This window comes from Aspergillus tanneri (assembly GCF_003426965.1).
Source record: "Aspergillus tanneri strain NIH1004 chromosome Unknown AapTan_4_pilon_pilon_pilon, whole genome shotgun sequence".
NCBI classification, from domain to species: Eukaryota; Fungi; Ascomycota; class Eurotiomycetes; order Eurotiales; family Aspergillaceae; genus Aspergillus; species Aspergillus tanneri.
In genome coordinates, this window is record NW_022984631.1 from 1,566,797 (window position 1) to 1,589,279 (window position 22,483).

At 44.2% G+C, this 22,483-nt stretch overlaps 2 protein-coding genes across 2 annotated transcripts; one reads left to right on the top strand and one right to left on the bottom strand.

Annotated features, from left to right (window-relative positions):
• Positions 1–13,849: 13,849 nt before the first annotated feature.
• On the bottom strand, positions 13,850–14,527 carry ATNIH1004_005728 (DUF3632 domain-containing protein; the record flags this gene model as incomplete). The annotated part of the gene is made up of 1 exon (XM_033570374.1): positions 13,850–14,527. The coding sequence occupies one exon, from the start codon at positions 14,525–14,527 to the stop codon at positions 13,850–13,852; it is 678 nt and encodes a 225-aa protein (XP_033426406.1).
• Positions 14,528–17,583: 3,056 nt separating this feature from the next.
• ATNIH1004_005729 (GIY-YIG nuclease family protein) lies at positions 17,584–19,923 on the top strand (the record flags this gene model as incomplete). Its single annotated transcript, XM_033570375.1, has 1 exon — positions 17,584–19,923. The coding sequence occupies one exon, from the start codon at positions 17,584–17,586 to the stop codon at positions 19,921–19,923; it is 2,340 nt and encodes a 779-aa protein (XP_033426407.1).
• Between the last annotated feature and the right edge of the window lie 2,560 nt (positions 19,924–22,483).

Here is a 22,483-nt window from a genome sequence, read left to right on the forward strand (position 1 = left end):
ACACACAATCTCCGATAATAAACCGACGGTGCCCTATCCTGTTAACATCGCGCTCATCTTTAGGAGGTCCGTCTCCGCCACCGAGCCCAGAACACTATCGCCAGACTTCACAGTCTACCTCGCGATTACCCCATTTGGAGTGCACTATCAAGGGCCCAGAAGCGTAGGAACAATGCCGGGTCATACGCTCGGTTCCCACTAGCGGACGCGTTAAAGACTATGAACCTGGGAAGATTGAACGAACTGGAGACGATCGACCCACGACAGCTGCCACCATGGCGAGCCGAACCCTTCGCGGAGATTGAGATAGGGTCAGACCGAGAAACGGCAGTAGAATGGGCCGAGACTATACGGCCTAGGTCCGACATTGTCGTCTACTCGGATGCCTCTGGTCGACAGGGCCACTTAGGCGTAGCGCTCGACGACAAACTAGAGGTCGTCGAATCCCGACAGGTCCAGGTGGGACCGACGGACCGGTGGTCGGTCCACGTAGCGGAGCTGATAGGCATTTTTTATGCTGTCAGCACGTTGTTCAAGATTGCCCACCAACGCTCAAGAACTGGGGACAATGGACGAACAACAGCGACGATCCTGTGTGACAGCAGGTCAGCCCTGCAGGCAATTCAAAGCGTGAGAAACAAATCCGGACAACGAATTGTCCACGCGGTTCTCCAGGCGGCCGGCGAGATTCAAGTGGAGGGAATCACGCTCCGCCTTCAATGGGTACCAGGACATTGTGGTAACCCGGGAAACGACGCAGCAGATCGGCTGGCCAAGGAAGCCGCATGCCCAGGCAAAACCCATCCCTTTTGCCCGCTGCTCACAAGGGAGGCAGCGTTTATCTGAGGCAACATCTTTACTCAGTGGGAGCAAGAATGGAAGTCATCCACCAAAGGTGATCACCTGCGAAAGATTGATAGCACCTACCGGCTACCTACACCAGAAGGCTATATGGAAGCCTGCAGAGGAACTGGGCGTATCTACTGATGCAGTTACGCACAGGCCACAATTGGTTATCCACCTACCGTAAGACCCGTGCCCCCAAACGGGCCACCTTTCCCATACAAAATAGCACTTTTTGATGATTTTTTATTTCGCCAACTATAAAGTAATTCTTAATATAAATGGTAATTTATATTTATTCTATCATAAAAATATATAGAAATTTTTTTTAACTTAATTATTTAATGTTATGCTATATATAAATGCAATATCGCTCATCACACGGCCGGTTAGGTAAGGGACTGGACGAGGTAGTAGAACACTATGAGCTGTAGGGACAGTCGAATATGGGAAGGGGGGCCCCAGGGGCCGCCCTGATGGCGGGTTGTAGGACCGCAAGACCAGACCAGACCGCTGCGGTGCGGTCCCAAGGGAGTTTTTGCGGTCCCGTGCAGAGGCCTAGATATGGCTGCAGTCATATTGTAAAGACAATAAACAGACAGCCCCTTCTTCTGTTACTGTATGGTAGTTTCGCAATACAACTTGTGGCTACATCCAGGGCTGATCCGCATCAGTTGTCTTCCTGGTACCCCTTTGATACTACCTGCAACTAACGTTCTACTACGGAAGACTATGCCTAAGAGACAGCTTCAAACAATGTATGTATTCCATCTTGTTATTTTCAGGTTTAGTCTTTTCTACCACGATTCAACGGCCCACATTGCTAAAAATACACTTTCAAAGCTTCCAAACGATATGCCTGTTCCCAGCCGGTCGATCTCCCATTTCAGGTGTCACACTGGTTCCTGGTGTCATTGCAAAATAGAAAACGAGGTTGGATTTAGCAGTCTAGCCATGTTATATGTGCTCGCATTTTGGACTTATTTTACAATTAATAACCACGGCGACTATATAAGTATCAGGAGAGCGCCCAAGACTTATAGCGGACACAAGTAGCAGTGCGCTAAGGTATTAGCTGAAAGAAGCATACAAGAGTATTATTGTTGCCTCGGGCCTATCAGTAAGTGTCAACATTTCTCGACGCACCAGAGCGAAGTCTAACAGCTGACTAGCTGCCTAGGACTTCCAACTTATGTTCCGGGCTATTTAAACTTCTTCAATGCTGACACAAAAGATTGAGATGATACGGCCTTCTACTATTGGAGACTAGGCTATAAGCCCTCCAGTTGGAATTACAGTGGACGCAAACTCTTGTTGATCATCGAACTGCTAAAGATAGATCTACACAAGGAACTCAACCACCTGGTGGAGGATCTCAATCGCGTGATCCAGCATGCCGCTCAGGACGCCAATTTAGATACAGAGAGTTATCAAGTCCATTATGTAGACGTACAACCCTTCTTCGACACCCATCGGAGGTGTGAAAATGCCGATGGGAGCTGGCATAAACCCAAAGCAGACAGAACGGATACGTACTTTATTCTCAGTTAATGGCCAGATGTATCCATATCAACAGATAACTTGGTAAGCTTCCTATCCCAAAATCAGTGGACTTACACTACCCTCCCATTCTCTCCAACCATTACCTCCGGTAAACAATACTAACCACATAATCTGACCAGACCACGGCGGAGGAAAAGGCCGAGCTATCAGGTTTCGTCTCACAGGGCTCTATTCCATCCTGACGCAGCATTATGCAAGGACAACCTAGGAACTGATCCTGACCCATATGCAGTTGCCACTTGCAATGTTGCTATCGAGGTAGCGCGTAAGTCAACCAGCATAGAAGCGTAACACCCGGCCGCGGCTAATAAAGCTCTCGCCAATGACAACCACACAGCGGACTCGGTTTCCTTTTATCTTCCTACAAAACGCATCAAAACGTTTCATCCATGCAGCCCGGGTATAATGGCATACCTGGATGCAATTATAGATGCTTTACAAGGATAACAATTCAGCATCCTTTCTACAATCGGTCCACAGTCTTACCATTTAGGTTTATTTCTAGTCTCCATTAATTTTACTTTTAAATAATGGTGTGCTGAGATATTATCAAGAATATTATAGCGTTATAGGGCAGTTGTCTATAATTAACTTAATCCCTAGGAATGTGTGTTAAGTTTTTTTTTTTTTCTTTTCCTCAGGCATTTTGTGGCCATAGGCTGCATGTAGCCCCCTAGTAAGAATTACCTACAGTCTTCTAATCGCCTCTGGTCCTAGTTCTTATATACATAATTATTTATCTGCTTCACTGCTTCGCTCTCTTCCTATTCTTATTTCCTGTGATCCACATTTATCTAAAATCGTCCTGTCTTGATCGACAACCTCCAGATCAGGTTCTCAGCTATACAGATCACAATCGACAGGTTTCCCACTGGGGAGGATCTGATCTGGCCGACCCCCCAACGCATATGGGAGGTCGCCGAATCTTGCTCCCATCTTCTGCCTAATATCATAGCGGAGGTTCTCTTATTGTCTGCATTGGAAAAGGAAGCGTTGGCACTGTCTCTTTGCTCTCATTGCAGGAGCACATCTCACTTTCAGATTTTCGGATATTATGGAGGAAAGCGTTCAGTCGGGGTGGCCGGTACGTAGTTGTGCAAGTAAAGTTGCTTCCTTTCGGTTAAGGGAGTTATACAGCCGCTTTAAATGTTGTCCAGGTAGGACGGCATCAATGGAGCGTGTAAATTTGCTTTTGTCTGTCCGAGTAAACTCCTCACTTCGTATTTTTTGGGTTTCACTGTCTGTCGGCCTCCATGCAGCAGACTTCAATTGTGCAGTTGCCCATGCACGGGTGTTGGAGGGAATGTTAGGGTCAGCTGCCCGGAGTGCAAGCCGGCGTGATTGCATCACCTGCCCCTTTATCCTGGGCGGATAACCATCACATTCGGACCGCATAACCTGCGTGCGCCATCTTGTGCACTAGGTATGCGATCTTCTCTAAGAGGATATGTCCACCTTGGTGTGGTTTGGTGTAAGAGAGGAGAGTTTGGATGGATTATTTCGTGGATGCTCATTATATTTGGGCGACGTTCTGGCGGCTCAGCTTGAGCTGGCTTCAGCTGGCTAAGGGACGAGAGATGGGAAGGCATCTCAACACGTACGCAGGTTTTCTTGTGGCACTTGTTCCCTGTTAGCGTACAAAGTCAGGGTTATCAGGGTGCTTCACCACTCATAATATAACTTCCCACAACGTGATCCGGACTTTTGGTATTCATCATACGTTAGAACATGACTGCGTGAGAGAAGTTGGAATCAAGCGGCGCAGTCAAGCTGCAGGTGCGTTAGCGCTTAGCCTTAACGGTTTAGTAGTACCTACACAATTCAGCCTCAGCACATTTACTAGGTTCGGATCCAGATCGAACTTCCCCGAATTAGTATACTGTTGAGGGCTGGTATCTCATGGCATAGATAAATTAATGTTGACTTCGAGGTGGTCACGTTCAAGCAGCGCCTTCTGTAGTTGCAAGACCTGCAGAATCCCTTTATGCATGCCTGACATAAGGACAGGCTGGGCCGGTTTTCATATACCATGGCCTCATTTAGGTGAGAAGGACGTAAATTGTTCATTGGTAGCTCAAGTATATATATTTCACATATTTCTACAGGTGTGTGGCTAGGTGAGGCGGGCGTCTCATTTGCGGCAGAAAAAGGACGTTAAACAGTTATCTTGCCGGGCAAGGGGTAATTTGGAGCCGAGCCAGCGCAGGATGTCTCCCGATTTTCTTATTTTCTTGTAAGTGTTCACACTGCCAGTAGGCTGACCGTCGGGACGGGATACGGGATCCCGGACGAGTTTCAGTCCCGTCCCATATTCCCATGGGAATCGTATTTTGATTCCCACCCCGTGCCAAGCCTTTCGGGAAGGGATTCGAGATGGGATATTATTCCCTTTCCCGAATTTTTCCAAAAAATTGTTGCGATTTTACTGCATAGGTATCCCACACCGATTTCCCATGGGAAAATCCCTGCCCAACGGTCAGCCTAGTTCACAGGCTCGGTCGCCACGGACATTAGCAGGGAATGCTAAAAATCATAATTTTCGACCCATTAATAATTTTATTGGGCCTAGTTACTGGAGATCTCGGCCGAATGATTAATCCGTCCAGCGACGGGACTATTAATATGTTATAGCATTTGTGGGAGAGCGACCATCCTCGGCCACTGGGAAGATCTGTATTATTTCACTGGTGCCTTCCCGACCCTCTTGCAACTAGTGTGGGGAGCTATTTGGCTCAGCATTAGATATTTGTGTCCTTTCCTGTGTCTGCAGGATGGGTCTTTGCTCACCACAGTAGAAGACAAGTTCGTCTGCGGTTTCACGGCAGATACTGGTAGTTATTCCAAGATTTGTTCATAAGCCCTTCATGTACATATTATATGATATAGTATAACTGCAAGGCTTTTTATTAGGAAATAACCTTGTTAAACACCATTGATGGAGATTGGTGTCCCATGATATGATGTCCTTTATGGCAGTCTAACTGTAAGATGTAGTAGAGACTGTCGCGGCCGGCCAAAATATTGTGGAATCTGACGATTTCTGCGAATTATTACCACCATAGGAATTCAGGTCCCAGACATTGTCCCAGAATACGCTACTCCACTCGCTAGCCACTTCCCGTGTTTCGTATTTGTTTTAGGGCCACAGCGTGCGACAGTTACCGGTCTAGAACGCAAATTTACATCTTTATAACCAGAAATAGGTTAGCAGTATTTGTCAGGTTGACAGATAAGCATCTATCCCTTTATATAAATTATGGAATTATCGGGTCCGGTAGATCTGACTCATCTCCGAGCAACGTTCCGGGGGTCGTGCCCTGTTATTATTATGAACCTTATTCATGACCCTATTAGAGACCACTGTTATTGTAATTGATTTGAATCTAGAAATCTTCCTCCAAGGAGGAAAGAACTTAATGTTTGAACTACGCTTGTAAGGTGACTACTTGCTTATCAGTTGCGGTAATTGCAGATATTCAATAAGTTCCACCAGTTTCTGGCGGGCGCTGAGTGTACGACAAGATCAATCCAGCAAATAATAAATCTCAGTCACTATGCCCAGCGGCACTGATATCTCTAGTAACGTATCTTGTGTTGTAACTAACTAATCTATTTAGCTTATCTAGAGACCCGCAATCGTCTCCCGCATCACCAATCACCAACTCTGGTTAATTCCACATAAAGTACAAATATTGTCAGTAAAGATAAGAGCCCAAATGAATTATCAGTATTGGCTTTTGCTACCAACCAGGTAATCTCTTTGTGACCCATGACTTGGTGCCCCGGATTTAACAATCGCTGCATCAGTATCGCTCCGCTACTAGGGAACCACATTCCGGTCACATAAGGTAACTTGGTTCGGCAAGAACCCATTCTCATTAGCAGTTTGTGTGACAGTAGCCCCTTAGGCCCCACCTTCCTGAGAGTTCGATGTCGGGCCAAGTTTCATGATGTAGCTATCGGGCGCCTTTACGATTGCTAGATTATTACAGTGGTACCTAAAGCGGATGATTATATGTCAAAGTCCCAGCAATACGTGGAAGGATAAATATGTCTTAGCGCTATTTGCCTAGAAGTATAGGGCTCCAGGCCATTTGGTTCAAAACGCGACTCCACACCCACTAGTCGACTTCCCGCCCCCCCGCGACAATCCACGGTAGCTGCATCTACTTCAACCAAAAAAAAAAAATAAAGGATCAGGAGATACTTCCCATAATAAATCTAGGAGCAATTTGGTAGCTCTAGATCGTAATGGCATCAATCCAGACCAGTATTTTAACAGTATATGACCCGGTTGACAGGGGCAAAGCCTCCGAGGAATCAACCCTATAGACATAGACTTTGATACTCCGTAAAAAGCCACCACAATCCATTATTGGTTCCGGGAAAATTCTCTGTCACAGCACCGGGAAGCACAACAGTTGATAGGTTAAATTAGCCTTCTGAGAACGTACTCTGCATTCTATTAATTGGTGAATCACATTCGTATTAAGATTAGTTTCACCTCTTTGATCCCTGCATAATTTGTTAAAACTTAAACCATTTCCTGTCCCTGTAAGTCGATCCTATTAAATAGCATCCCTGTCATGTCCAGCGCCGTTCTCGGCTTCTCATCTTAAAGCACTTTTTAGTCCAGATACTGGACCAATATAGATAAACTTTTGGTTCTTCAAAGGAGCTACATACTACCAGCACTGTTCGCGAATATTGTATACATTGTAGAATTAGCACAACTTGATGCGGCATCTTTCCAACTTCACATCCAGGTAGGCCACACGATGCGTGAAGTTACAGACAATGGTGCTGCTGTCGCTATTTCTATCATAACTTTTCCCCTGTATTATCCTCAACAATTCAATTGATCTCAGCGTCGGAAAAATAGCCTGCTGTTTAGTGCACTTCTAAGCCTCACGCCGGACTCGGCCCCTACGTACACATTAATGAGACCAGTATAGTCGGGCTTGCTCATTTTATAGGACCGGCCGTAGATAGACACCCCAATAATGATCTCCAGGTGGGCACTCCAGCCTTAGTGGTTATTCACAGAGCAATATAGGTCTCTGTGAGATTAGCATACACGCGCACACAGTCACCATGCAGACATCCTGGAACAGTGTGCTCGTTATCAAAATCTCACTCCCCATGCAGTTCAAAGGTTATATAGACAATATAGTCTACCATTTGAAAATTTTTGCAATTGAGAGCCCTTGTTGCTCTAGATTTGCATTAACTAAGTTTCATGCAATCTAAGCATTGAAAACATGAAAGGTCTATGTTGTAAACTGGCTAGGTGAATGTGAATGAGGTGCTTGATAAATTACCGCAGTATCTGCAGGAGGAGCGGCCTTGAAATAATTAACTATAAAGCTAAGATTTGTCAACCCTAAAATAGCAGTGAAAATACACGTACAGCTGCAATTAGTTGCCATGGCGTCTTTTTGTGGCCGAGCGGTATTTGACACACTTTCTTTTTGTTATTATTTCCCTGATTTCGAGGAGCCGACATTTAATAGAATGGCAATAGGCGCACCCTGTAAAAGTAACCTCCCTCAGTGAGGCTCTCACCTTGGGCTGCGTTTCGTTCACTGAGTAGTCTGTATTCGATTTCCTGCAAATGAGCATGTGATCTAAACCAGACACCATTATAAACAAAGAAATGAAATGTATTTTATTGAGGGCCTGCCAAGTTACTCCCCCAATAGCCCATATGAAAATCTTTATCTACTTAATATTACGCATATAATTTAGGTTCACCGGCACAACCTTCTTTGTGCCGAGAACTTTATAGTTTACGCTATGTATATAGCGCTTATTTTCCTTAGTAAGAGCAAGTAGCCTTCCAGCCAATAAGATAATTACTGTGGGACGCCTTAAAAATTAATGCCTAACATATTTAATTCATGGCACTATTAGATTTGTTGCTTATCAATACACCGGGTCAAAATTCCGCCCTGGTTTCGTGTCAGCTTAATCTTCCAGGCTGCTTTGAAAGCACAATTATGAGAATCCTGAGCTGGGCTCTCCCCTTACAGGATCTCAAACATTAACTTTGCTTTTAGATCGGCGTATTAATATACATAATTATAAGGAGATCCAGGCGAGATATGGGAAGCTAAAAAAGGCCTACGACATGCACAGCACCTAAATAAGCAGTACGAAATAGCATGAAGTGCCTGAAACATGTCAAAGTTAATTAGCTAGGTGACAGAGAAACCCAACTCTTGTCTACGCCAGTGTCTGCCAATGACAGTTATCTATTGTGATAGTAAGGTTGGTACCCAATCCTCTAATATTAGCTGTTGTGAGTATCAGTAGAAAAGCTGCACTATTAGCTTTGCCCATGGTAAGTCCAGTAGCAGATATAGTGTGTTCTAGCCAGAGGAGCCTGGATAAAAAAAACCCTTGGCAGAAACTTTAGACAAATTGACTGATAATTTGAGTTTATTCGGGGACCAAGAGGATCTGCCATATTAAGTGAATAAGCTTAGCTGCCAGCAGAAATTGTTTCAGTACCATTAATACTTGTCCTTTGTGCAAAAGGCGGGACGAAAACACCAGCTAACTCTGTGTTCTTCGGTATTTATAACAACCTCTGTGGAATTTACTTTGTCCGGGTCTTGTCTATGCTACTACACGAACTGAAGCCTCCCCACTCCATCTATGCATCGTTTTGTTCCAATAAACAACAACATGACCAAAGGCGCTGAGCTACTCCAAGGAAGCTGGATAGCTGCCTCTATTGCTACTATAACGGTCTCGTTGAGGGTAGTGGCTAAACTGAGGATCCATCAATTCAGGCGTGATGATGCGGTCATGCTACTTTCCTTGGTCTATTCCCAACCACACAGTCTTGCAGTTGCAATACTGTACGCGATTAAAGGATTAAGCTGATTGTCTGGAACTTTAGATACTTGCGCTCACATCGTCTGCCCTGTTAACACTTTCTGTGCAAGACGGCTTTGGCCAGAATTATTCTATTCTCAACGCAACTCAACAAGTACAGGCGGTAAAATATCTATACCTGTTCCAAGCATTTTCGATCGCAAGTACTTGCACCGGGCGCGTGTCATTCATTTTATGTCTATTAGGAATCTTGAAAACGGAAAGGCTTCACAAAATCGTGTTAAACATACTCCTCATCCTTCAAGTTCTTATTAACCTAGTAACCATTTTGTGGCTATTCCTTACTTGCGACAGGGTCTCAGCCTTATGGGATAAGAATGTGAGATCAGAATGTCGGGATATTTGGATTCAATTATGCTATGACTATTTCCAATCTGGTGAGCTTTTTCCCTGCAGTTGTATCACCACCATGGGTATAATCTAATCACCTTGTTTTGTTTATAGCATTCAACGCTGCAACTGACTTTTACCTGGCTGTCATCCCAACTTTCATAGTTTGGAATCTACCTCTGAAGCTTGTGGAAAAAGTTAGCATTATAATACTTACTAGTCTTGGTCTAGTGTAAGTAATAATGCTGTCAGTATTCTAGGTCTTAGACCTGGAGTATTAATGGCTAATCACAATGTATCCTTTAGAGCTATGTCTGCAGCCCTGATAAAAACTACAATGCTACAAGGTAGCATTATATCTGAGGACCCGACTATTGTCCCCGTGAGCCTGGTTCGCTGGGGCTATATAGAGAACTATCTTGTTATTGTGGCGGCCTCAATCCCTTGCCTACGGTCTTTGGTTTCTTTTATCATTGACAAATTCTTATTACAAGATTGTCGTGACGAGGAGAGCTCAGGTTCAAGCACTAGGCCCTCTCACCCCACTACTTGGAGGTTTTATGGGAATACAATAAGATCACAGCGGTCTTCTTTCCTAGTTCTTCCGAGTGAAAAGCCATGAGCCAGTAGCGTGGGTGACAAGAGTACAGGGCAAATAGACGTGACTGTGCGAAGGTCGTGGTGGTATATATTTATCTGGGCTAGATATGCATCAAACTAGAAACCACTTGTTGGCGATACTGAAGTTTCCCCCTATACAAGGCGTGAAGAAAAGCAGTTGGATTAGTACACGGCTTTGATTGCATTATATTACTTATATTCACGGTGTGCTGAGATCAAACAATGCGTGTCGCCATTGGTGGTAGGGTAGAGTGTTTGGTTACTGCGATGTAAGATGTAAAGGGCTGGGAGCCTGTTTAACTTCTCGGGCTTATGGTCCTAGTTGTCCCTCGCCAACAGAAGATGTTGGAAGCGATTGCTTATTCTATTGAATGAGTGGCCAGGTGGCCGCTACTAGTTACTAAGTACTAGCTTACATGAATGATGACTAAGCGAGGTCGAACCGGGCAAGCGCCCATGTATGAGTACACAGGTCAGGTGGACTGTAAAAAAGATGAGTTAGGCCGCGCCTATGTGACCTGTAACCTGATCGCGGCTTCTGAGCGCTCCTAACAGTTTCCTTGTATTTCTCACAACTCACCAGATGTAACAAGTCAGGAGATCAAGCAATCTAATGGCTCATTTTGGCATTAGACGAGTTTGAATCTCACCGAAGTACTGTAATCAACGATGTCGGATACTGCGATCTCACTAATGCAATTCATGTGTCATATGCAGGAATAGTTATGGAGATCGGGGGATTTTGGAGGGGTGTAAAAGATGACCAGAAATCGCTCGTCCTTGTGTACCGCGGGTAGGACAGATGGTGCCAATAACGCTTGGGCGGAAGGCTATATCGCCGGTGTGGGCACTGTGGAATTGAACGTGCGCACAAGCCCGAAGAAAGGATCTATTACCCGGAGTCTCGTGTTAGAAAATTTCTGCACATTCCAAATCCTGTCTGTAATGCATTTTGCTTTGGGAATCTACCTATGGCAGGACGATGAACTTCGGCTCAGTTTGCCACGGAAATGATAAACAAGACTACCATTTTTGGAGTATTCAGCCCTACTGTGGGTTCGAGAAGATGGTGCTAGCTGGAAATCCAGAGGGAGAATAATATCTCGACAACGGCCCGAAAGTTATCAGTATTGATAAAACATACCTCGAAGCAATCGAAGTTGGTGAGGCTGGCGGGAGAGTTGACCTCTAGTTCACGTTTGTGAACCTTCAGACCTCCATATCCAGTGTTTCTGCGCTAACCGGAGATCAATTCTTTAGTATGCCATGAGAGAGCTCAAATTTTGTTGTTGGCTGAGGTACAGGCTTGGGAACGTAGGTGCGCTAACGCTGCCTCGACCACAGCTTCATACAACTCCTTTCCCAACTCATTGCATGTTAAGTTTTGCTATTACTTATCGCCAACTAGCAGATCAGTTACTTGAATCGAACTTCTTCAACCCTGAATCTGACAGTTTCAAGTGCATGTCCAATTCGTCACCATCCATCGTTTCAGAGCACACAGTGCGCGAAGCGCGCGTCTTCTTGTTTGACAACTGGAAGTCATACAAATTGGTAACATCTTGTTATACAGAAGTGCGGTTCAAGTTTAGTGAAAACTGAAATACGGTGGTGCCGTCTAAAGAACATCATCCCGTTGGTCTATTGAAACGGTTGCTTCAAGCGCCAATAGAATAATTTCCTTACTACCACTCCCACTGGTGTCCGTGAAGTGTAAAAAGGCAAACTATGGGAAGTTACGTCTGTCTTCTTTGTTTTCTGACCACCGTCTAGTTGGCACCAAGGGAGACATGTCCGCCATGGACGTCATTCTGTAGGCTGGAAGTTTGTATGTGGCTTGCTGTCGACCATCCGCTGCCATGGATTCCCAGTCCTTCTGACAAAATCGGCGAGTTTGGCTCTGCGTATTTGCAACATCTGAAGGTGACAGCATTCTAGAATCAAAGTAAGTCGGTGGCTAAGACTTACTACCCTTTCTTTCTATTAAGCAGATAGTATCAGGACGGCCGCGCTTGAACAGGGGATTCTCATATCCCTGCTCAACTCGTCGGAAGCCGTGGATGTTTTACTGTTGAGTGAAGACACGTAAGTGGTTGTATTAAATGTGGGAAGCAGTTTCGCATTATCTCATGCTTATCGACAATAACCACCGTACCTCCGTCTTCCGACCACCGTATCATCCCCTTATTTGGTGGGTTATTTATTGTTCTAGAAGGAGGAATCAACAACAGATAAAAGATAATACCCCTTCGCAAATTGCTTATCTTACTTGATTAATCTCTGGATAAAAATAGCACATATAATCTCTCGCTTGCCTGGGCAAATGATTCCTGATTACATGTCGGCGTGGTTATATCTCCGCACTTGTTATTAGCAGTATTAAAAGCAATTCTTGGTGCTTTCGTTAACATCAGCCTAATACATTTAGCGTTTAGAATAAGTTGGCAGGGTCTCTTACGTACATGTATTTATTCTTGCTATTGTTGGTTCAGAGGAGCTGGGTCTGTCCCCAGAATAAGCGCGCGATTCGAGAAAGCAAAGAGGTTAATCTGCACCAGGATCACGAGCTTTGCTAGAAAGCAACTTATCAAGTCTGCTAAGTTGCACAGGATGCGAATCCATTAATTGCTTCTAAAGAGACTGACTGTTTGGATTTTTTGAGTGCTCATGGCCTGAGTCCGTTGGAAAGTATTGCAGGGGAATAAGTAAACGAGCTCCTCCGTTAACTAGCCTGAATTTGTGAGACAGGAAGATAATATGCCTGTAGTGGTATCGGCCACATCCGGGTAAATAATAGGTTTAGACTTAAAATGCGGCTGGGTTCCCTTGTTATAGGGGCGTTGGAGCAAGCTTTATCAGGAGCGCTGATTATTAGAGCAGTCTGGAATATAATGCATCTAAATCTGCTCGCGTGGAAAGGCATTGCTGAAAAATAGTTGCTTCGTTAACAACTAGCCGATCATGTCCCTCCTCAGTCCTATAAAAATGCATAGATGAAGCGAAAGCTAGTACACACCTTTATTAGCCATATCTTTGGTCTTCTCAATATCAGTTAGTCTCTTTAACTGCTCGCAATTCTATTTCCGTATCACGGGGATCTGGCCATGGTAAGAGAAACCCATGGCCTACTAGAATATAGAAGCTCACGATCTTTCTGTGCAGAAAGATCTCACTTTCTCCTATAGTAAGCTGTGTTGTCGGAGCATACACGTTCTAGGAATGAGAATATAAAGTCATTTAAGTTTGGTTATACTTGCATTAGAACTTCTTCTTTAGACCCAAGAAATCTCTATCCTGGTGCAAATCGCTCTCAGCCTCAAACACTCTGAGAATTTGAGAGTTCCTCTCCTTAATATTGTCTAACATAATATCAATGGCCCTTGCTGCCCGCTCTGCAAGACACATCTCATCGGCCTGTGCTGCTTCTTCGGCGATCTCATGTAACCGCTTAAGCCAGTATAGCCATCTCCAGGGACTAAATCCACCAGGTGACCGTTGACCTAGCTCTGACCTAACAAACTTAAAACCACCTTTCCCAATAGTATTGTCAGAGCAGTCATTCCATGATACATCTGATAGGAGTATAATATTATGCCGGCCTCTTGATCCAGGCACATGCGGACGGGAGTAACGCGGCAATAGTAAGTGTATTCATTGTTCGTCGAGGTTCTTCTTCACTAGGCTCATTAGAGCTGCCAAGCCGCCGCAAGGACTCAAATGTTTCAGAGAAAAGTATTAGAGCAATCTGGCAAAGCTTATCTTTTACCACACGCGTGGATGCAAGTTTAGCAAGAAAGGACGCGACATTAAGGCGCTGGTTCGCGCTCATTGCCGCGCAGTTGTTAACCCAGAAATCTGTCATGTCCGTAGCAAGGAACGGTAGGTCGTTCCAGACAGCACCATCAGGGGTTCTAGCAATATCAATGCCACAACTTGGTGCTGGCCTCACTAAAGGCCCTTGTCCTCGAGTACGGAGGATATCAAGGACCAACCGATCTTGCTCAGTACTTTCATAAGAGATATATCTGCTGCACTGGTAATAGATGTACCAGAGAAAATGGAGACATGGCTGGGAGAAATCCTGGGAATGCCCACTCCGGCAATAGCTGTGACTAATAAACCATTTCCTGTTATATGCCACAGATCGGAGAAGGTCAAACTGCCCTTGCCGAGCAGCCTCGTCCACGTCCACCTGGTCCGCAGGACCGGAGGTCACAAGGAATTTACTAGGACTATCACTCGGTGAATCTCTTAGCAAGTCGTGCATCCTGAGTTCAGAACTGTGGATAATCTAGTAGTAGGGATAGGAGAGGAGGTCAAATCTTTAGAAATATAATAATAGAATAAATATTTCGTTCTTAGAAAGGGTAGGTTAAGGGGGAAAGGGCCCCCCTAATCTTGGGGTTGCTGACTTGTACACTAGTTACATAAGGTATTGGTGACACATCACTCGTTCAGGGATATGGGATCGGCAGAAGGCGAATCCGTGATTGACAGCGTATCCGGCAAAAATCGCCTATTATCAGATATACGGGGTAACCATTTTACAAGGTAGTATACAATTTGGCAAAAGGTCTTATTTGGATGATTTGAGCTCGTTAAGCTCCTCTTGGTTATATTGATGATTACTTATGTTGGTTGTTGATTATGATTATGTTGTCTTGCCTATCGAGAGCCTTTTTGACCCCTTTTGCGTCACATGATCATGGCCACGTATGGCCATATTATTTGACACTTACTAGTGAGAAGCTGGGTATTAGAGCTAACTGGATGCCGGGGATGAAGATACATACAATGAGGTGCGTAGGAGAAGTTGAGATACATATCATGATTAATGCCTCCCCACGGCCCAGCAGCTCTCGAAATTAGACGGAGTGTAGAATTCGCAGTTAGGTGGGTGATTGGGTGGTTGTATGGGAGCAAGGTCTACTCCAGAGGGGGGGCATATATCAACCCATCCGACTTCCTGGCTACAGTGAATAGTTTATGGAATATATCGAGGCCATCTTGTTCTTGTTCATCGCACGGTAGGGGGTACACTCCTCGGCGAAATTTGTGACACATCCGTCCGTTCTCTTCATAAAAATGCTGTCTCTCGGAGTTCCTATGTAGGAAAAGGACAAGGGCATCTTTTGTTAACCTCTGGTCTTCCCAAAAGAGATACAGTGCGAATCCCATCCTAATCCACAGGGGAATACTTTAAGCAGTCTTTTAGCCAGCTATATACGCCGTGAGACTATACAAAAGCGGGAATAATTCTTAGGCTGTGCAGCAGGTACCTTGGAGGATGGGTATAATTATAATAGGTCGACCATAAAAAATACGCTTATTCGCAAGTATCAATCCTCCATAGAAGATTAGGTCTCTGATTCAACTAAACTATCAAACATCTCGCGTTATAAGAGCGAAGTAAACAAACAAAGAATGTAAACTCACTACTAATGTGTGAAAATCTTGGTAACATAGCTCTGATGTACGCAGAATTCCTAATAAAATAAATAAGGGCACAGGTAAGATCTTGTATAGATTATATTATAGAAAAAGGATACTTAACTTACTCGCCATTCTTTCTGCCTTAGTTGATATGCATGTTGAATATTTCCAGGAAGGCTAGATCGTTCGAGATACAGAAATTTTTTATTATATGATGAATTAAGGCGCTCCTCAAGCTCCATCTCCTGCACCTCTGGGTCCTCCTACGAGTGCTGCGGAGATAAGCTGCTGAATGGTGTTGACTCCACTGCTGGCCTTGGCGAACAGTCTCTTATTAGCTCCATAATTTAAAGAATGTTAGTGAAACAATAATGCTTGTATATAACTATAAAGGCTACGAGCTCCGCTCAGACGGGCTTGCTCCCTAGCAAGACGGCAAATCAGGTTAGGCGAAGGCATGTGAGAGCGCGACACGTGAGAGTAAGTGGGACAATTTACATCAGTTTCTTAAAATAGTAAATCTTTTGGCTTCTTAAGATTTAAAAAGGGGCTGTACTTATTTCCCGGAGCTGTGTGGCGCGCCGCTATGCAAGTTATACTCTTGAAAGTTAATAATGGCGTGGCGGTTTCGCCCTAGTATCGTGCGATATTACGTCGCGCGAGTGACCCCCATATATTTATTGAGTTATTAGTGAGTTATTATAGGCACATAAAATTAACGATATCAGATTTTCAGGCATTTATATTAAATGGGTCTTGGGTAAAAGCGGAGTCTGGCGACGCGTTCAAGATTATCGGCTAGTAGATCGGCCCCCCCATCTTGTGATTGGAATGTAGGTAATAATACCTCTCTGACGACGCACTTTGAATGCAGATCCCGCACACAGAAAACTAATTAATTGGCGTCAGAATAGGTAGATATGCTAGTAATACGCACAAATTGTAACAGCACTACTTTTTGTGGCGTAGTAGTATCTCTGACAGTTGGAATCTGTCCCAAGTTCTCAGCTGTGGACGTTGGGATGATTGTCCACTCTGCTATTGACGACCTTTGCAATTGATACCCTGCTGGCACGAACTAGTGTTGGAATGCGTACGGCTTAATGACCTTGGTGACCTGGATTCCAAGAATCAGATTTAGTATGTGGCTAGCTTCGGGGAATGGTTTAGTGAAAAGACCAGGCGCCGGCCACATCCACTGTTACTGTCTTAGCAGTTAAATCTACGAATCTAGACTTGGTACTTGTTGTGAACGCATCCTGCCACCAGCACAATCGATTTGGATTCTGTTGGGAATGGCAGTAGCCCCCTGAAACCCCCCTATTTATCCGAGGTCCGAGTTTGGGGCATTACTTCTGACAAGGACTATGCCATGGCACTAGATAAAAACGAGGCTGCGGCGCAGTCAAGGTGCATTATACCTGGGCAGACTAATCTACTATCTAAAATATTGGACCGAGGCTAGTCCGTTAGCTAGGTGGAGAGCCTTGGGTAAGAAATACTTTCCGCAGTTTTGAAGCAGCTACAGTGGTATCTAATAGTTAAGAAAGAACTACTCAACACAAAATCCAGAAAGAAGCGTCCTTAAAATTGCTAGGGGCTCCCGAAGATGCTTAATACCAGTGGAGACCGTGTTTAGGACTAGCTGATGTAGCTGAGCATCACATTCTTGCTAAAACTAGTGCTGACGCTCAGATTAGGACAGTACAATACCCTGTAGTGTTGCAAAAGTACTATGCAAGGAGCACCCGCTCAGCCGGCGATGTTCAGAATAGGACTTAAAACGAGGCTGGAGGGCTCTTTAACCTGCCGTGCCCCTCAATACTATATTATTTGAGTCCACTGGTCCCTGAAGGAGCCAGATGTATCAACAAGTATTAAGTGTCAAGAATGCTTGCCATGGAGGACACACTCTTGAGCCAGACCAAAGCACCTCAGACTCCTCTCAAAGAATCAAGATCTGGCCCAGAATTCGACAAACGTTCTTTCTCGACCGCTACCCCCTTATCTAAGGCTACTCCTTCATCATCACCCGATGCAAGCCATGACGGCATTTTCAGCCCTCCCAACTCTGTCTCCACGCAAGCCACTGAAGACTATGGATGGGACACTCCCACCAGAAAGCCACACCATCGGTTTGATCCATCATTCTTCACAATTTCGTCTCTCAGCTCTCCCTCCCGGATGAAAGCAAAAGAGCCATCTGTCTCCTATGAATTCACCACTGTCAAACCCACATGTGCAGGTTCTCTTGCTACCATCTCAACTTCTTTGGGTAGTTATTCGAATCAAACGGATCAGAATTATGAATTCAACGGTTTAAATAAGCTCCCTCCGTTAGGATGTCGAGCAGAACGAACCACTGGCTATAGAAACACCACAACGGTGCATCCTATCCACGAAGGACAGCACGCAAAGCGACGGTCTATGAGTTTAGGGCAGGTTAACTTCTATCACGATGAAACGGGGAAAGCACCTCATGGAAAGCCGAGATCTCGGAGTCTGAGCGCTCCACGATCGGGATATCACGAAGACCAAATTGACCCGGGAGACAGCAGTAGCATCCAGTCCTCTACCGGCGTGACGCCAGATGTTAAACTATCCCCACCAGAATTTCTATCAAATGAGACATCTGATGTCGGGGTTTCTCGGATCCTAAGTCTTTCCTCACCTGAAGTAAAGGATACGGAAAACTTCGCATCTGACTTTGATCTTTCGGCTGTGACATTTGACTCACCTCAGAAAGATGAAACAAAATCACGCCTACTCCCCGCAGGAGTCTGGAATGGGGTGAGAAGACATAATTTTGGCGTTAGCTCCGCACAGCTGAGAAACGCATCTCGAGGAAGATCTCGTTCTACGACTCCCAGTGGTAACTTATCAGCCGCCCCAGGAAGCCCTGACGTACAGCCCACCATAGACATTGGGCGCAATGCTCTTGACACAACCCTACCACAGAAGGATTCGTCCGTGTCAAGCTCGAGTCGAATCAAGCGACATTCGATGAATTTAATGCCCGACATAGATTTCGTCCACCATATGGAACCGCACCGCAGGAAGGGCAGACCTTCTAGTGATATTGGTACCAATCTTCAAGGTTTTAGGGAGCAGTCTAGCCCAAGTCACTATTCTGATATTGCTCCTTCCACCTCTATGACTGGGGCAAAGGATCCCACTTCAAATGATGACATACCGCAACCTACTCATCCTGAAACGTCACTTAATAAGATCTTACCCCGCAATATGGGACGACTATTTCACGAGGACAGCTCACGCTGTGTTGCGAGCAAAAAAGGGAATGGCGAGAGGTGTCTGATAAGACAAAGAGGATCTATTGATATGATCTCTGCACAGCTCCTTAACTTCATCAATACAAATACAGCCGATCTTGAATCACACATAAATGATTTGGTGAACTCGATCCTCTGCAAGATTCATATGAAGGTCGCAACAAAAGAATGGAGATTTTGGAGAGGTATACTCCCAAAGCTTAATGGTCTCTCGGACAATGTTGAGGATTACCATATTTCTCTTCTATTCGACTGGATCCATACTCTGAAGGCTGATGTCATATCCTTGGGTCCATTTATCGGAACTAGGATCAAAGCAGAAAATAATGAAGCTAACTCCCCACCATCCCTGACTGACTCTACAATGACTACTGCTCGGCCAAAAAGCTCGCTCCAAGAGCTGGAACCTTATTGCCCACTATCGCAGATGGGGAAGCCAATAACTAAGGCCCTAGAGGAAATCTGCAATAAACCTTTGTCAAAATTGGAGATCGAGCGGACAGGGTTCATCTATATTTATTGGTGCCCAGGGCACTTTGGGCGCGTGAAGATAGGCTACACCGGTGATGTCAATGTCCGATTAAACCAGTGGGAAAGGCAATGTGGTAAGAGGCTATATGTCCATTTTCCGAGGGAAGACACGAAAGAGCCACTGAGACATATCTTCCGTGTGGAGAAACTGATCCATGCTGAACTGAGAGATTATCGCAAAATGGAACCTAAATGCCCGATGTGCAGTATGACTCACTTCGAGTGGTTCGAGTTAGATAGCGTGGATATAGCGGTGGATGTCGCAAAGAAATGGATAGATTGGATGCGCCAGAAGCCTTATATACAAAAAGACTTTCGTGGTGAAGTCAAATGGACCTTGAGCGATGAAGCTCTGGAATCGTTAGAAAACATCTGCAAACCGCATGAAAGGCTGTCAGGTGGATTTTAACCAACTGATGGTTGATAGCCTGGTGCAGTCTCATGATGTTAATTTCCAATAGGCGAAAGGCATTGAAAGCTGGTGGCCATATGTTGGGATACCGAGTGTTGTTTTTTCTCTTCTTTCTTCGTTTTCTTCGTTTTCTTCCTTTTCTTCCTTTTCTTCCTTTTCTTCCTTTTCTTCCTTTTCTTCCTTTTCTTCCTTTTCTTCCTTTTCTTCCTTTTCTTCCTTTTCTTCCTTTTCTTCCTTTTCTTTTCTTTTCTCTTCTCTCTTTCTTTCTTTGTACTCACCTGCCTTGAAACTTGGGTTGAAAGAGTTCGTCTTGAGATAAGCTTGTCCGTATGTTCATACTATTTAAGAGTTTGCAAGTATCTTATAGGCTTCTTATTAGGTCGTATGCTGATGGTTAGGCGTGTGAAAACTGGAATGAAAATGGAGGACCGCTGCAACCAATTCATGTAGAAGATCGAGCTGAATAGCTATCAAGGATATTAAGCAACTGCACTGCGCTTGTTCGATGATGTTTAGAATAAAGCAGATAAATTATTCTTCACAAGACAAAGCGTTCTTAGGATTTTCGGCTCCCAAGGATGAAACCAATGTTAAAATACAAAGAGATCTAGATTTACAAGGTAGGCTACGTTCCTATCTTGTAGTTAAGGTGCACGAATCAGAGCTCGCTAGACACATGGTAGAGAGTGTTGCTGTATCTATTATCCAATATGACTATGGCAAAATACTGTATAACATACAGTTATAGATATTACTGAAAAATCTTATGGGATATAGGCTGACGTAAATGACTGTTGAATTTCCCTTATTTCTATATCATATTCGACATGGCGTCAGTTTCCCTGATAGCCGGAGATGGCTGAGTTTCCCAAGAAACTTGCCCGACTCTCAGTAAAAAAAATGGAATCGATTTTAAAGCACGGCACCATGAGAATTATCTACACCCTCCCAGAGAATCTGATACTCCCACATGAAACCCCTTGAGCAGAGTAAGAGACCATCAATAGCGCTGGATTGGGAACTCGGTATCTCCCTTGGCTATGGACAAAATTTGACTAGTACACGTGTAAGAAAGGGCGTTGAAGATCTCTTTTCAACCACAGCAGCAAATATGTATTTGTCGAATTAACGAACATCTTGATCTCAGTGACCACGCAGGGTCATCGTGGACCATCGAGTTTTGGTAACCGGATTTTCTATCTTCGCCGCAATTATACTTACATTACACGGAAGCTAATTCATCTCTGAGGAATACATGAGGGCCTACCTATTCCTGATTGCTACCGAGGCATAGGCATATGCCCTACCTGTAAACCTTTTCAAGTTGCTTATTCTAGTTGCATTGCTCTTTGATACGGTACTCTCACTGGCTACTGAACAGCTGAATTAAGGACTGATACAGCCACTACAAGAGAATAGTGCAGATCCTAAGGACTAATCGATACTGCGAATAGCTCGTTATTAGTCCGTGGGGGCTTCATAGGACTGCATTATTGCGTTCCAGTGCCGAGAACACCGGGTTATCTGAGAGAGGATTGAGGTTGAGTCTGTTCAGGTAATGTACACACATATACATATCAAGAGAGATGAGTATGGGAAGACAGGGACGCAGGAAAGCTAAACACAGTAACTGAACTGGAAAATATCAATAAAAACAGTGTCCTTTTCATATACTAGGATATAAATAATGAGGTTAGTATATTATAACGATATATAATATAACTATATGTATTAAAAAAGAGGAGCTTCAAGTTAACAGGGATCCCTACGCTTTAGATGATCTTCAAGAGGTCGTCCTAGGACATCGTCTGAAGTCTTTTCTAGTTCCTTTTTGCCATGAGCAGCTTGATATCTTCGACTTTTCTCCTCCACCTCCGCCAGTCCCTTCTGAATGTTCTCTATATTAGAAAACTTTGTGTTTGGGTCTGCAGATACCTTCTTTCTAATTTTATGACTGGACAAATGCTCAATTGTTGCCTTCTGCTTGTGAATAGTGGATCCTTTTGTGCTTTCTTAGTTTAAAGCTAGTCAATTAACTTGCCCGCTTTGTTAAGAACAAGTTAAGTCTCTTTAGAAAGTTTTTGCATCTACCTTAAAAGCTGGATATTGCTATATACATGCCGGTGACTTCTAAGAGTTGTATATAAAATATTTAAGTCCATTTTAGATTGCTTTGGGCTTGGTGTTTTGGGATTATCTTCTGTTAATAGTTGCTTTTGGGACTGTATTCGAAGCTGGGAGGATTAAAGACTTTTGTTTGGATTCCATGGGTGTAAACCGGTTGTTTTCCATCCAGATTTTAATAATATAGGTGTAAATGAATCTATTCGAGCCTTTTAGTAGTATTAAACAAATCCTTTTTTTTTTTTTAACTCGCAAGGCATTATCAAGATAAGATAGTCCATCAATCTCCTTTCAATAATAAGCCTTAATTGAAGAGAAAGAGCCCAAATCTAATGGTTGGAGAAGGTGAGAAGAATGGGGAGGCAAGAAAAGAAAATAATATAAACGTTATTCTGATGGCAACTCCAAAGAAAATCCACATTCTTATGGCTCT